The sequence below is a fragment of the Corvus hawaiiensis genome, chromosome 13, assembly GCF_020740725.1.
Source record: "Corvus hawaiiensis isolate bCorHaw1 chromosome 13, bCorHaw1.pri.cur, whole genome shotgun sequence".
Taxonomy (NCBI): domain Eukaryota; kingdom Metazoa; phylum Chordata; class Aves; order Passeriformes; family Corvidae; genus Corvus; species Corvus hawaiiensis.
In genome coordinates, this window is record NC_063225.1 from 12923464 (window position 1) to 12938665 (window position 15202).

At 63.2% G+C, this 15202-nt stretch overlaps 1 protein-coding gene across 3 annotated transcripts; it reads right to left on the reverse strand.

Annotated features, from left to right (window-relative positions):
- Window positions 1–106: 106 nt before the first annotated feature.
- FURIN (furin, paired basic amino acid cleaving enzyme) lies at window positions 107–14175 on the reverse strand. 3 transcript variants are annotated; one of them, XM_048317258.1, is made up of 16 exons: window positions 14071–14175; window positions 11787–12171; window positions 8106–8204; window positions 7402–7497; window positions 6733–6861; window positions 6409–6485; window positions 5978–6066; window positions 5521–5693; window positions 4553–4765; window positions 4362–4462; window positions 4129–4232; window positions 3815–3932; window positions 2736–2915; window positions 2509–2633; window positions 1999–2115; window positions 107–1922 (listed from the first exon to the last, which is right to left on the reverse strand). In XM_048317258.1, the coding sequence occupies exons 2-16, from the start codon at window positions 11964–11966 to the stop codon at window positions 1354–1356; spliced, it is 2370 nt and encodes a 789-aa protein (XP_048173215.1). In that variant the 5' UTR covers window positions 11967–12171; window positions 14071–14175; the 3' UTR covers window positions 107–1353. The 3 variants fall into 3 exon arrangements, with proteins under 3 accessions (XP_048173215.1, XP_048173214.1, XP_048173217.1); XM_048317257.1 differs by lacking the exon at window positions 14071–14175 and adding an exon at window positions 10243–11412 and having other exon boundaries at window positions 11787–11867; XM_048317260.1 differs by lacking the exon at window positions 14071–14175 and having other exon boundaries at window positions 11787–13567.
- Window positions 14176–15202: the final 1027 nt, after the last annotated feature.

A 15202-nucleotide genomic window follows, 5' to 3' on the forward strand; every position in this document is an offset into this window, starting at 1 on the left:
TGCAGCTGCAGAGCAGATCTGGCTGCCCCTGAGGCCCACAGTGTCCGCGGCCAGGCTGCTGCCCCGGCTGGGGCACCCACAGCATACAGAGCACAGGCTGCAGAGCTGGTTTGCATAGTTCTGAACATTTAATAACTCAGTCTCTCTAGCGTTATATCCACATCCATTAAATTAAAAACAGGCTCAGGAGGCAGCTCCCGGCTGATTAAATTACAAGAAAAAATTACTGTGCACCAAAAAGTTGTTATAGAAAAATAGTCCTGTGGCCCCCGGCCAGTGGCTCCGTCCGTGGCTGGTGCAGGTGGGAGCCTGCACCATGGCCCTGGTGTGCGGCGGTGGACGGCAAAGGGGCTCGTGGCACTGGCCCCCAGCCCGCGGGGAAGGGGCAGCAAGGGAAAGGGCTCCAGCGGGGAGCAGAACGGATTGTCACCAAGTGGGGGCAAGGCACGTTGGGGGGCTAGGGCTGCAGGAATGCTGGGCGCTGCCCAGCACAGGCAGGACGCAGGCAGAGCTGGGGCAGTGCTGGCACTGGCGCTACCTGACAGTCCCAGCCAGCAGCACCTACAGCCCTGCCCAGGGGCAGAACACAAGGGGCCCAAGGCAGCCCCCCAAAGCAGGGACTGTGGATGGAGTCCCTGCCCAGGCTGTGGGCTGTGCCACGGGCACAGGGGCAGGCAGTGCCCAGCCCGACGCTCCCCAGTGCCAGGGCTCCTACCTGCTGCAGGCAGCCGCAGTGGGATGGGCAGGCAGTGGGCAGCAGCAGCTGAGGCCTGGCCATTATTGCTGTTGAAGGGCACGGGCAGATAGGCCCAGGGGAGGTGGCGGGGAGCTGGGACACAATGAACTGAGCCTGGGACACAGCTCCACAAGGGCCGAGGGTGGCAGGGGGATGCTGTGGCACAGGTTGGGCTCAGCCCTGGTGGGCAGAGCCACCCCTGCCCCAGCCAGCCCACCTTGAGCCATGGCAACCCAGGGACCTCACACACTGCCCACCCTGGAGAACTCAGAGGACCCCAAGCAGCAGCCCTGTACCCAGAGTGGGAGACACTGCTGCCTGTACAGGGCCAGGAAGTGTCAAGGACCCCACTGCCACCAAACACCCCGGCACGGGGCACAGGATGGACACAGGGCCAGGAGAGATGGTGCAAGACTGGGACGGTGCTGTGCTGGGGATGGTGCCTGCAGGGCCATGCCTGGCTGCCCAGACTGGGGCTGAGAGACGGTGCCAGTGGGTGGGAGCCCCCGGCTGCTGCAGTGCAGGAAGGGGACAGGGGCAGAGTCCAGGGCCCCTCAGCCTCACCTGCCCCAGCCCTGCGGTGCTGGGCAGGGAGGAGGGAGGGGCAGGAGGGCTCATCAAAGGGCACTTTGGTCTCTGATGAAGGCAGTCCTCTCGCTGTGGGCCTCATAATCCTCACCGTCCGACTCGGAGGGACCCTCCTCCTGCCAGATGTCAGAGGGGAGCCCCTTGTAGGAGATGATCCCGCTGTCCAGGGCATACACCTTCACACCCCGCAGGCTGAAGCCTGAGCGTGCTTGCAGCACCAAGAAGATGGTGACAAAGATGATGACGATGAGGATGCAGCTGAGGCTGGCGATGAGGACAGGCAAGTTGACTGGAGGGGGGGCCTCAGCTGGTCCCTCGCCATCTGCCAGGGCAGGGGACGCACGGCTGCTCTGTGTCTGGTGAGAGCAGGAGAGGTCCAGGCTGCTGAAGTGGGAGTGCGCGGGACAGGTGAGGCACTGGTTGGGGCCAGGTCCCGCACAGGTGGCACAGGAGGGGTGGCAGGGCAGGCAGAGGTGGGGCGCAATGGGCTCCACGCTGTTCTCCAGGTTGTAGTGCGTGCTCTGGACACCAGGCGCAAAGCCAGGAGGGCAGCGCTTCAGGCAGCTCTTCTGATGCAGGTAGTACCCCTCCTCGCAGACTGTGAGACAGACAGGGTCAGCATGGGCTGGAAGCTGCCTGTGCCCCTATTCCCTCCCTGCCATCCCCACACTCACCAACACAGGTCTGGCTGGGGGTCAGGGTCTTGCAGCCGCTGCTCTCCAGCTGGTTGGAGAGGCTGGGGGAGTCGGTGGCCGTCCCATACAGCACAAGCGTGAACTTCGTAAGCGTGCCTGCAACAATGCAGGGTGAAGACTTCAGAGGTGCCCACAAGACCACCCATGCTCAGGACAGGCACAGGGAGGGGGGCTCACGCTGGTCCCCCATCCTGGCTGCCAGCGGACAGCAGGGCTGTGCCCACCACCTGGGAGAGTGCCTGTTGTGGGGCCATGCACAGGGGCAGGGGGTCAGGTGAGCTGGAATGGAGTCTCCTGCTGCCTGGCTGACCCAGAGGGGCTGCAGCACCATTCCACCTGCCCAAGTCCAGCCTCTCCCCAGCCAGATCACCCAAAACACCCAAGGTGTTACCGGCCCCTCAGCTCAGGAGCAGGAGGGGAAGCTGGGTGACCACACAGCTCGTATCCCAGACTTGGAGGGAGGCAGTGGATGGGGAAGCACACCCCTACCGTAGTTGTTGGCATCACTGGTGTTCTCGATCTCCAGCACCCACTCCCCAGAGGGGTCCTCATCCCACGAGTGCGTCGTCATGAAGGCCCAGTCATTGAAGCCATCAGCCGAGAAGTCGTGGGGCCTGAGCAACAGAGGCAAGATGTGGGTGTCAACACATCCCAAACTCACCCATGCCAGCCTAGGCCAGGGGCCAGCCTGGGGCACCCCACAGCCCAGCACCTACCTGGCAGCCAGAAGGGTGGAGCGGGTGCCCATGGGGCTGACCAGGTGGATGGCCAGGTCCCCCCGCCGGTTGTAGGATAGTGTCAGCCTGGCCTGCGCATGCTCCAGCCGGCTGATGTAGTTGGCTTTCCCTAGGCAGGCATCCACTTTCCGCCGTACCTCGAGACGTTTCCCAATGTCCCTGCCGAGGACAGGCATGAGTGAGGCCAGTCCCAGACCAGGGGGACATGCCACAGTCCCCATTCCTTGCTGTGGGGCTCTGTGGCTGTCCTGGGGACTGGGCACCAGGGCAGCTAGAGCAGGAATCAACCCCACAGTGGGTCAGAGTGGCACCACCTCCATGCCATTCCCAGATGGGTACAGGAAACAGAAAGGGTGCCTCAGCTCTTGGGCATGGCGGGGGGAACTGGGCTGCCCAGTGCTGCCTCCCCAGCCGCCACTCCATGCTAGCCCTGAATAGGCCCTTTATTCACACACTGCAGGCCAGCTACACCCTGCATGGCTCAGCCAGGGATGGGACGGGCAGAGTCATCCCCATCCCGCTGCTGGTGCGTGGCCACTCCCCACCACGATGCTGGCCCTGCTGCCAGCACAGGATGTGCCTGCCCCACACAGGGCTGGTTCCCCAGGGGCCCAGCCCTAGCTCCCTTCATGCACAGGAACATGATCCCCCCCACCCAGGAGCCCCTAGGGAGTGCCCTGGCCACAGACAAGACTGCACATGCTGCACTGTGGCAGCAGCGGCCAAGCAGGAGTCAAAGGAGCTTCTGTCTGCCCCCTGAAAAGCCCCTCTGTCCAGGGATGCCTCGTGCTGGCTGCACCCCAACCACAGTGCCCCAGTCTGCCCACATCCACTGGCCCAGCCCCACAGCAGGGAGGCTCATCAGTGACATCAGTGCTGGATGGCTGGAGGTGCCTTTCCCAGCTCTCCCCAGGCTCTCGCAAGAGGATGCTCCAAGGGTCTCAGCAGCAGTTCAGTCTCCAAGATTCTCCCCACTCCCTGCTCTGGGCCCAGAGGCTCTCAAGCTCCTGTGCAGAACAGATGCCGAGTGATCCTCTCCTGGGCTCACCAGCCCATACCTGGGCTCTGCAAGGATGTCAATGACACACTTCCTCTGAGGTCCCACCGTGGTCCAGTTCTTGGCCAGGCTCACCATGGCCCCAGCATCCAGCAGGCCGTAGCCATACGAGTGGCTGACTGTGGACAAAGAGGGGGTCAGCGCTGCTCCTGGGGGTACCCGGTGGGGGATGTTTGCCTGGCCACGCGGCATGCTCACTGAGCCCTTCTGCCTCCTTCACCCCACAGGGCTGCCAGGGCACTCTGCCTCAGCACCCCAAGGCTAGTGGTATGAGTAGGACTGGGAGACCCTGGTCCCACCCCAGCACCCCAGTACCTTTGCGGCCGACGCCATTGGTGACCCAGTCATTGGCATTCAGGTGAGCTGGCTTGGAGGTCTGCACCACCAGGTGCTGCATGTCCCGCCAGGTCAGGTTCTTGCTACAGGGAGACATGGGGCTCAGGTCAGTGCTAGTTCCTGCTGGCCCCAGGCAGGTCCATGTCCAAGTGCCACTGCTGCATGGGGCTGGCGCAGCCACCCCCGTCCAGCCCCCTCTGTCCTGCCCTTACTTGGCTTCCAGGGCGAGGGCGATGATACCAGCGGCCAGGGGTGCCGAGGCTGACGTCCCGGTGTGCAACTCGGTGCACTTCTGTCTGAGGTCAGTCGTCACCTGTGAGGAGGAGTGCCAGGGCAGGAAATGCTGCAGGCACATCCCACCCCCTGAGCCCCTGGCCTGCAGACAGCAGCAGCCCCCACTCACAATCTGCTTCTCATTCTGGTTGCCACTGCTGTACGTGGTGGCGAGGGTGGAGGAGCAGGCCTCGCTGTACCAGGGCACATTGCCGTACTGTGTGGTGCTGCTGATGGACAGCGTGTAGATGCTGTTGGTGTAACCGTCACAGTTGCAGCTGTCATGCTCGCGGCCCCCATTCCCAGATGCCCAGACGAAGATGGAGCCCAGCCCGCCTCGGCCCTAGCAACAGAAGCAAGATGAGGGCAAGCACCAACACTGCCACACACAGGAAGCCCCAGGCTGGAGCTGGGGACAAGCAGATGGTGCCAGCCTGAGCTGGACAGACAGAGCAGATGCAGCTGGGACACAGGGGACAGCATGACACCCCAGCGGGTGACACACCAGGCAGCAGGAGGCCCAGACAATGTGAGGCTTCCAAGAGCCAAAGTCTTTTTCTGCTCAGAAGTCACCTGGCCTGACTCTGTCTGCGTGGGATTGCAGTGCCTGACAGAGCTGCGGGAGCCCACAACACAGTCCTGGCCATGCCTTGGCACCCAAATGTGGCAGCTAACCTCGCAGAGGACACAACAGAGCCAGCATGGCACCACACGCATCTCTCTGTAGGGAATCATGACACAGCTCCCCAGGCAGGCGACACTGCCAGCACAAAGGGACAGTGAGGAAGGACGGGTGGAAGAAGCGAGGGTGAGCACAAAACCAGAAAAGAGCCAGGAGAGGGCTTGGGAGAGGACGGAGACACCATCCCACGCAGGAGCCCTCACGGCAGTGAGATAACACCACATGGGAGGAGTCCTGATTCAGAGCCATCGCACAGGAAGAACAAGAAAAACTAACAGAGCCTGATCCCAGAGATGGGCTGGCATATGGCTCATCCCGGGAGGGCCAGGGTAACAACCAGGGCAGGCAGAGGAAGGGAGACCTGGGGAAACGGCAGGAGTCAGGCCAGCGCTCTCCCAGCAAACCCGCCTTCTCACCTGACTGACCCCACGGAAGAAAGCCTCCTCTGCCAGCCGGGCCGGGCCATCCACAGTCTTGCCGTCGTCCTCAGGGCCCCAGCTGGCACTGTAGATGTGGATGTGGTTGGGGTTGAGGCCCAGGGAATGGGCCTCCACAGCATCGGTCACCTCCCCATCCAGCATGCGCACACCTAGGGCCAGAGAGCAAATGTCACTGGCAACCAGCTGGGGCAGAGTGGCCACGGTGCCGCTGGTGAGAACCCTCCAACCCCTGCTGCCACCTGCGTCACAGGCTGTCACAAGGCTGCTCCAGTCAACAGTGCTGAGGGGAAGTGGGCAAATTGGGCACTTGGAGACTGTCTACCTTAGCCACCGAGCCCCACTGCCCTTACTTCATGCCCGCGCTCCACAGCTCAGCTGCTCCTGCGGCCACCCAACGCCCACAGGACCCGGCACAGGGCAGGGCAGCACCTACCTCCGATCCTGGCATTGTACGCCACACCAACACCACAGATCCCGTTGTTTGCCACAGCAGCCACTTCCCCAGCACAGCGTGTGCCATGTCTGCAACCGAAATAGGACGAAGCATGCTCATACAGGGTGCGAGGAGCACAGGGGTGGGTAGTGGCTGCAGCCCCAGCAACCCCGACCTGGGCTCCCTCCTGTCCCCTCAAACCAGGTAGCCAATGAAGGCTCCTCCATCTGCCCTCCTGCTCCAGAGCCAGGGCACTGAACAGCCCACACTGGCTCTGGGCAGAAAAAGGATGCTGCTCATGTCAAAAAAAGGAGGTGAAGGGTTCCCCACGGGGCAGAAGTATGCTGCCAGCCTCACAGCTTCCAGCAGGCCATGCACTAAGTCCCTGCCATACTTAGGCTCTGTATCTTCAACCCTCCCTCCTGCCTCACCTGTTGTCATTCATCTGCGTGTAGCGGGGCTGTGGGTCTGGGTCCTGGTCATTGACATCAAAACTTGCCCCTGGGTCCTGGAAGACACATTGGGCACTTGGAGACTGTCTACCTTAGCCACCAAGCCCCACTGCTCTTACTTCATGCCTGTGCTCCACAGCCTGAGGCTGAGCTGAGCAGGGTGAGCAGACTCCAATCCCACCTCCATGTCCCACCATGGTGGGCATCAGCCCTGTACCTTGCAGCTCTGAGTTGCCCTGCATGGACACAGCTGCCCAGACCAGCTCCCACGGCACTCTGCCCTGCACCATCACCCAAACTCACATAGTTGGCCTCCAGGTCAGGGTGGTTCTTCTCAATGCCGTCATCCAGGATGGACACCACGATGCCCTTGCCTGTGTATCCCTGTTCCCAGGCCTGACGCACATTCAGATCCCGCTGGTTTGTGTTGTACTGTCAAGAGAAGCCTCGGCACTAGGAGATGCACCCAGCCATGGGCACTGTGATGGGTGTGTGCCCAAAACCCACCCAGCTCCCATCCCGCTCTTCTGTGGGTTGCGACAAGGAACCTGGGCACAACTAGCTGAGAAGGGCTGCTCTGAAAGCGAGACTGAGCCCCAGACTGTGCTTGAGTCCCACAGACACGGCACCCTTTGCAGAGATCAGGCTTGTGCCCAAGCTCCAGGAAGCAGAAAGAGGCATAGACTCATTCCTGGGCCAGGCAAAGGGCTGTACCCCTTAGTCCAACCCTGGGCTCCCCCCAGCCCTCCCAGCACTCCAGCCAGGAGCAACAGCTCTGCAAGCAGAGCCTCCTCCCTGGGGTGTTCCCATCACATAGCACCAGGTGGCTACCCCAGGCTTTCCCCCTCCTCTCCTTCTCCCTCCTGACAGCATAGCAGCCACTGCATAACAGCAGTTCCTAGGTTGCCACATCTGCGTCCCCAAACTCGCACCCGCAATCATGAGCACATGCCCTTCCTCACCGACACTCACCAGGTACCACTGCTGCGGGAACTTAGGGTCTGTGGGCTCCATGAAGACGTCTCGCTTGGTCCTACGCTTTGCCACCTGTTGCTCCAGCCACTGCACCTGAGGGCAGAGAAGGCATGGGGTCCCCCGCTGACCCCTTATGCCAGCACCTCCCCACGACCCCAGTCCTCAGCCTGCCTGGAGGGGCTCTCCCTGGGAAGCTCACAGTCAGCTCTGGCCTAGCAGAGTATTGGACCTGTCAGAGCTACCGCCACCCCCAGCCCGACCCTCCAGGCCCCCTGCCTGGCTGTGCCCTGCAAAGGCTGTGCTTCAGTGGAGCGGGACGGTCAGAGTGCCAAGCTCCACTGAGACACGGGCTGCCGAGAGCTGCCACACCGCACCACATGCCTTCCAGGGCCTGGGCTGAAGCCCAAGGATGGGGAAAATAGCAGCCCCCCCACACCACTGCTCTGGGATCTGTTTATTGCCCTGCACGCCTTGTCCTGCGTACAAGGACACAGAGCTCTCCTGGGCCCTGGGACTGCAACAACCCACAGGCCAACGACGCTGGCTCCACCAACCCCCTGCCCTTGCCAGACACGCGGTGGGCTCCCACCTGCTTCTACCAAGGAATGGTTAAGGCAGCTCAGCCCTGTCTTGTGCCCAGCACTGGCTCATGAGCCCTTGCAAAGTGCCCGGGACCAAAGCCAGGCCCTCCTCACTCATACCTGCGGTTCCCTGGCCAAGCGGCTGTGCCAGGGCTGGTGGGGCGAGAGGGAACGCTTCACCACACCACGGTGCCGGAAGTGGTAATAGTCGCCAAAGATCTGCAACAGAGAAATGCTGCTCATGGGACAGACATGAGAGCCTGGTTGCCCCGATTCTCTACATCCCACATCTGCAATCCTGAGCTCCAGGGCTGCCACGCACAGGCTGGGCCCCCCACTCCAGAGTGGCTGGTGAGGCTTATGTTCAGTACACTGGGCAGGACCTCCTGTGAGAGGCTGTGGCACCTGGTGACAACGTCCCTCCCAATGCCAACCAGCTCCTCCTGGAGGAAGGTCCCAGAGGCTCCAGGCGCCACACCCTAGGTGGTCCCAGCCAGAGCAGGGTCTGCATCAGCCTCTGCACCTCTGGACAGAGAAGACAGGCTGCTGTCTTCTCCCCAAGTGCCCCACTGGAACACCCACCCAGTGCCAGCCTCTATCAGGGGCACAGCCAGTTTGAGTGGGGCAGAGCAGGGGGCATGCAGGCATCCATCCCCAGCGGGGTCCAACTTCCACCGCCAACCAGCTGTGCTGTGCTCACCCCAGCTCCGCTCCCATGTGGGGACAGCCTGGCCTGGGACTCCAGCACAGCCCAGCTGGGGCAGGATGGGAACCCAGCACAGCTGGTGGGGCCAGGACACCATGCTGCCACCCAGATGGTTATTTTTAAACCCCAAGCCCTCTCCAATGCTGTCATTTCCGTATCCCCTCCCGCACATCCTGGGGCTGACGGACACAATGGCCCCACCCTGGCTGCCCTGGGCCTCCCAGCCCAGCAGCTTGCCCTAACTGGGGAGAAGGGGCCAAGCACCCACCCAGCCCCCTGGGAGTCACAGAGCCCAGGCAGCAGCCACAGGCAAGATCCAGCTGCCCAGGCTGTGCCAGAGCTGGTGGGGCTGGGCTGCAAGGGCTGTAAGAATATGAGGATCTCATCCTCCTCCATCTCAGGCTGCCCTAAAACAGTCTGTTTGGGGCTAACAAAGCTCCCCAGCTTATTAGAGCTCTGCAGATGTGCTGCCCATCTGGACAGACTGGGCTGAGCAAGGTGCACCCAGCTGAGCAGCAACCTCAGGCCCGGGGCAGCAGCTGGCTCTCCCAGGTAGGCACTTCACCAGAAACCCCGGACCTGTTCCTCTGGCACACCGTGTTCTCCCAGGACAGCCCAGGATGCCTGTCAGTTCAGAGCCCTTGAGGAGGTGTCAAGGTACAAAGCCTCTGCACGGGGCTGGTGAGGGAATGCAAGCTGCAGGATGGTTGCCCTCCCCCAGCATCCCTCACCCACTCCAGGGATATAGACAGAGCCCAGATTGTTCCTGCACACAGATCTCAGCTCTGACTGGTCATCCAAATGGATTAGGTCTGCACTGACACTGTGGTGGCAGCCAGGAGCTGGCCAGCCCACACACTTCCACCCTAATCCCCACTGTCCCTGTCCTCAGCAAGGGCAAAGTAACCCCCAGCACCATGTGTCCCAGGTGCCAGTTCAGTGCTGCTGCCCAACCCCTGGCTGCAGCTCGCAACTATCCTGGCCAGTCCCACGGCTAGAAGGCTGCCTGTATGCCTGACCACTGCCCCAGGAGTGGAGCAACATGCTGGACCTGCAGCCCAGCAGTGTGGGAGGCAGGAGCACCCTCTGCCAGGATGGCACTGTCCTGCCAGCACAGCCCAGGGATGGCACCTGCAGTGCCCTTCCCCAGTGATCCCAGCCCCAGCAGCAGGGGGCAATGCCTGTACCTCCTTCTCTGCATAATCCCAGCAGTGCAAACCCCCACACGCTCCCCTCACTGCCACACCCAGCCCCCACCTCTGACCCACGACCACCCACTGTCCCCTGTGTCCTCCCTCAAGCCCTCCTCAAGGCCACTGGCACCAGCCATGGACCTCCTGCCCCAGGTGCCACTGGCTCCCACCCCACAGGCAGCAGGGGATCCAGGAGTATGCCAGGACAGCACAGCTTTGGGGACAGCGCCCAGACCCCAGGCTGAGACCAGGATCCTCTCAGATAAGGACCCAGGGGCCCTCTCACTGGGGCACTGCCAGATGCACCCAGTCCCCCCCCTCCCAGCCTGGCTGCACATCCTGTCCCAGTGGCACATACCCCCAGGAGCAGCAGTCCAGAAACCTGGGAGGGAAAGCCAGGCTCTTTCCAGCCACACTCTTCCCACTGGACCGCCATGACCACTCTGCAAAGCCCTGACCAGCCAAACCCTGTCCCGCAGCACAGACACTGGGACGGGCTCCAGAACAGGAGAAAACATGCCCAGACCAGAAACTCCTTCCACAGCCTGGGCTGCTGCAGCACGTGGGGCTCTGCTTGCAAGGGCACGCTCACTGCTGCGAGGTGACAGAGAGCCGAGAAGAGGTGCCAGCCTCCAGCCACAGAACCACAGTGTGGGGAGAAGACAAGGGCAGAGCTGGCACAGAGCCTCTGTGGCTCACAGGGATGGAACTCATGACAGGCCTGGGCTCCCAGCTGAAGCACATGGCCCTGCACTGTGGAGACGACGCCACAGAACCAGTGCCCCTTGGCCCTGGCAGCCAGGCCTGACCTGGCACCACAGCATGATGGGAAGCACTGCCAGGAGCAGGCTGATGGCACCTCAGCCCCATCCCCACTCAGAGGGGTTTCATCAGAGATCCAGTCCGGTGGGACATGCCACTCTCTTAGTCCCCTATGCATGGCAGCTGCCCTGGCCAGACAAGTTCTTTCCCCTGAGATCTGTTCTGAGCCACTTTCGTGCTGACAGCACCTGTGTAAGGCCATGCCATGGCCCACCACAGCACGGACACCCTCAGTGGGGCCTAGCCACAACCCCCACAGTTCCCTCCTCTGGCACAAGTCCCAGAGGACTTGGGGCTCCCTGATCCAGAGAGCCCTGAGTACCCAGTTCAGATGCAGGGCTCCTTTTGGGTGGCAGGACAAGGTCCTGCTGGCTTCTGCAGCAGCCACCTTCCCACTGCCACCGCTCCCAGCAGCTGCTCACAGCGAGGTCCTGACACCACAGCCACCAGTTGTGCAATTTCCTCTGGGATTTCACCCTGCGCTTCCTTCCCAGAGAGACAGCTCACTCCCAGTACAGCCAGGCGCACTGCCTAGTCCCTGGCTGACGGCAGGGAAAGCTGAGTGTGGTGGGAACCTGCTGACACACCCTCTGTCAAGGACACTTTAGGGGTAAGGATACAGCTGCTATCAGATCCCCTCTGGAGATAGCTCAGAGGCTCCTCTGCCGTCCCGCTGAGCTGAGGCCACGCTGCACTGGGCAGCTTGCTGTGGGAAGCAACAGTGGAAACTGCAAACTTTCCCATCCATCATCACACAGCACTCCCAGTCCAGTTCCTTCACACTAGGATGGGCTTTTCCTCCTTCCCCATCCAACAGGCAGTGTGCTGCGCCATGTTGTGCCATGCTATGTCACCAGAAAGTCCCAGTGACAAGGGGAGGCCCTGGAAGTCCATACAGTTAATTGCCACTATCCAGTCTAGGCAGCAGATGCTGGAAGGCCACAGCAAATGGGCACAAACACAGTGGCCCTGCTGCCATAAAGAGCAGCCCCTACAGCAGCTCCGGGACTAAACTCAGCACCTGCCCAGACTGTGGCAGAGAACACTAGTTCCATGAGAAGAGGGAAGCAGGAGACTTACCGGGCCCAGGTTGAGGAATCCATGCTTCCTGGCTAGCCTGTCAGCCTCCTGGGGTCCTGCAGGGACGAGCACAGCCCAGGTGTTGGTGTAAATATGCTGGGCCAGCACCTCCTGGGCCAGGAGAGTGAGGGCAACCACCAAAGTCCAGAGCAACAGCAGCGAGCAGGGCCTCAGATCCATCAGAGTATCGGGGTTCCTCGAGCTGGGGAACAGGAGGGTCCCAGGAGCAGGAGGGTCCCGGGAGCAGCAGGTCCAGCAGCCTCCCAGCGTCAGCACCCCGAGGCACACCAGCCTCTCTGCCCTGCTGGTGCCAGCTCAGCCCAAGCCCACATGGGGCCAAGCCCACAAAAGCACAGGAACAGACCGTCCAGGACAGAAGCACAATCTGCAGAGAGACAGGACAGTGGTCAGGCCCAGGGCACCTTTCCACAGACCTAGGGAGGGCAGGCTGCACCATGCTGAGACATGGGTCAGGCATTGGGCAAGGGGGCCCTGGCACACAGCACCTGCTGGCCACAATGGCACACTGACAGCCAAGGAGCTGCCTGGCTTGGCGGTGTGCCCACATGTCTGCTCCTGCATGGAGATGCTGTTTACCCTGCCTGTTACCCAATGTTTGCTTATAAACATAGGGAACCAACCAGGAGGGGAGGGCACCAAAGGAGGGGAGAGGCAAGGCAAGGGACACTGTTCCTCTTGCTGCCACTACCCCTGCTCCAACTGGGATGGAACTATCTGGGTACAGAGCTGGGAGAAACTGGCATGGGAGGCCTGCCTCTCCAGTCCCAAGGGGAGACCAAAGGACATGTCCCCAGGTGCTGTGCGAGGAATCCCAGCAAAATGAGAGACTGGAAGAAAGAAAGTCAAGGAGAGCTCCTGATCTCCAGCTAGCACAGCCCCAGACTCACATCTCTACAGCCATTGACCAGGCAGTGCTTGGCAGCCGTGGCAAATGCTGTGCTGCTTGTCACCAGCAGCAGCTCAGCTCTGCCCTTCCTCTGGAGCACAACATGGTGACACCGGTGTGACTCATCCCCGCAACCGGGTGGAAACCAGGACCAGGAAAAGGGGCACACTGTCACCTCCAGCATGAACCCAGGGATGCCCGGGAACAGCTCACACCTTGTGGGAGGCCAAACGCAGGAAGCTTGTAGGGAAAGAACAGGGAGCGACCCACCCAGTGTAAGGGAGCCCACGACATGATGGTGCCAGGTTGAGCTCCACACCGAGAGCTCCAGAGGGACCCTGGAATATCTGGTCATGCTTCAGAGACAGCTGGAAAGGTGAGAGCCGGCAGTGCCCAGAGGAGCCACATCCCCCTCCGTCCAGAAGCGACCACAGCGAGCTGGCAGCCTGCGGTGCTGCCAGAGGAGAGAGCTCCTAGGAGCCGCCAGAGACCTCGCCGTAGGCTCCGGCACAGACAGTGCAGCGACTCTGGCACAACGGGGTTTCCCCATCAGCGACCACACCTCGGCCAGCCGCGGGCCGGACCGCCCCGTCCAAGCGCCCAGAGCCGTGCGCACCCGCCGGAGGCTGTACCGGAGCCCCGGGTGCCAGACTGCTAAGGCCCAGAGCACGGCACAATGGAACGCTATCTGCCATGGTCTACCAGTGTCCATGCCAATACCTGGCCTCCGGGCCGGGCAGTTCCCACACCTCGCTAGTCCCGGAGCCAGCAGCCGTCCCGCTCCGGCGGTGACCGCCGCACGTGGGGACAGTCCGGCCGCCGGGGGAGAGCCCAGATCCCGCGGCGCCTCCCGGCCAGACCCGCCGCCAGCGAACCACCGCGTGCCGGGACAGCCCGGCCGCCGCACCCAGCCCGGAGCCGCGCTCCCGGCTCCGCACCGCGGCCCGGCCGGTGCCCGCTGCCCAAGGACCCAGCCCCGCACAGCAGCAACCCAGTGGTCCCGGGCTGAGCGGCGGGCCCGGGCCTGCACCCGCGGGGCGGCTCCAGCGGCGGAGCTCCGGACGGCGGCGGCCGGGCTGGGGCGGGACGCGGCCTGGCTCCCTCTCGGCCTCCCGCAGCGGCGGCTCCGGCTGCCCCCGCCGCAGCCCCGAGAGCGGCCGCCCGGCCCCCCACTCGCTCCCATGGACCGCCGGGCCCGCACATCCCCGCCGGCAGCGCCCTAAGCCTGGGGTTGCCCAGTGGCCGCGGCCCCGCCGGTCGCCCCGGCCCCAGCCCCGCCGCCGCCCGGGTCCCGTCCGGCAGGGCCGCCCCAGCTGTCAAACCGCAGTCGCCAGCAGGTCGAGCCATCCCAGGCCGATGCCGGTCCCGCACCCTTACCGCGCGGCCTGCCCGCTCCGCTCCGTCCCGTCGGCAGCCGGGCCCGTCTGTCGGCGGCGCCGCGTCACGCCGCGGGGCGCCCGGAGCGCCCGCCCCGGAGCCGGGCCCGGCCCAGGCAGGGGCGGCCGGGGCGGCCGGCGGGGCCGCTTGTTTACGCCGCGCAGCTGTCAGCGCCGCCCGGCCCCGCCCCGACGGCCGAGCCACCGGCCCCGCGCGGCTCCCTCGGCACGGCCCGGCCCGGCCCGGCCCGGCCGCCGCTCTGCCGGGCGCCGCCGGATGCCGTCACCGCCGCCCGCCCCTCCCGTCCCGTGCTGCGGCGCCGGGTCCCGCACGGACCCCCGGCAACCCCTCCGCGCCGCCTGCTCGGGGCTCCGCCAGAATCGGGGCCCCGCCAGAATCGGGGCCGTTCCCTCTCGCCAGTACCGGGCACGGCCCGGGGCTCTGCGCGGCCTCTCCTGCAGCCGAGCATGGGGCTGTCCTTGCCACCCAGGGGCTACTTGTGCCAGCCCAGGCGGGAAACCCGGATCTGTCCTGTGAGAGCCATGAACCCCCACCATGGGCCCGCGGCACTGACCAGGGGTATAAGGGTGCCTGCAGTGAAGGGCACGCAGAAGACGCCCCGTCTCCCACCTGGTGCAGCAAGTGGTGCGTTATGCTGCGACATGCAGCTGGCAGGACACGAGCCCCGCCAGATTAGCCTGTTCCAGCCCTGGCAGACCCCGGAGCCGGGAGCTTCCCCAGCCAGGCTGCGGGAATGGCACTTCCCATGAGGTCCATCTCGTGGGGCTGCAACCCCAGGTTGGTGTGCAGCAGCCTGACAGAGAAACTGTCTGGAAAGGAGCAACAGAAGGAAAATCTATCAGCCCCGTTTCAGGAGAGAGATTTCCACCAAGGAGAAAAGGTGAGAAGTGAAACACAGCTTCAGTCATTTGTAAAGAACAACCCGCTGTGGGCACGGGACCGTGTCATTAGCAACACAAATGCAGCAGAACCCAAAGTGACCTGAACCCAAACTGACCTGAATTCTCCACACCTGCGACGGGTCTGGCAGCCCCGGGCAGGAGCAGGTCCTAGTGCTCCTTACAGAGAAAAGGAAGTCCCTCGGATACCATGATAGAGATCGTGAAGCATT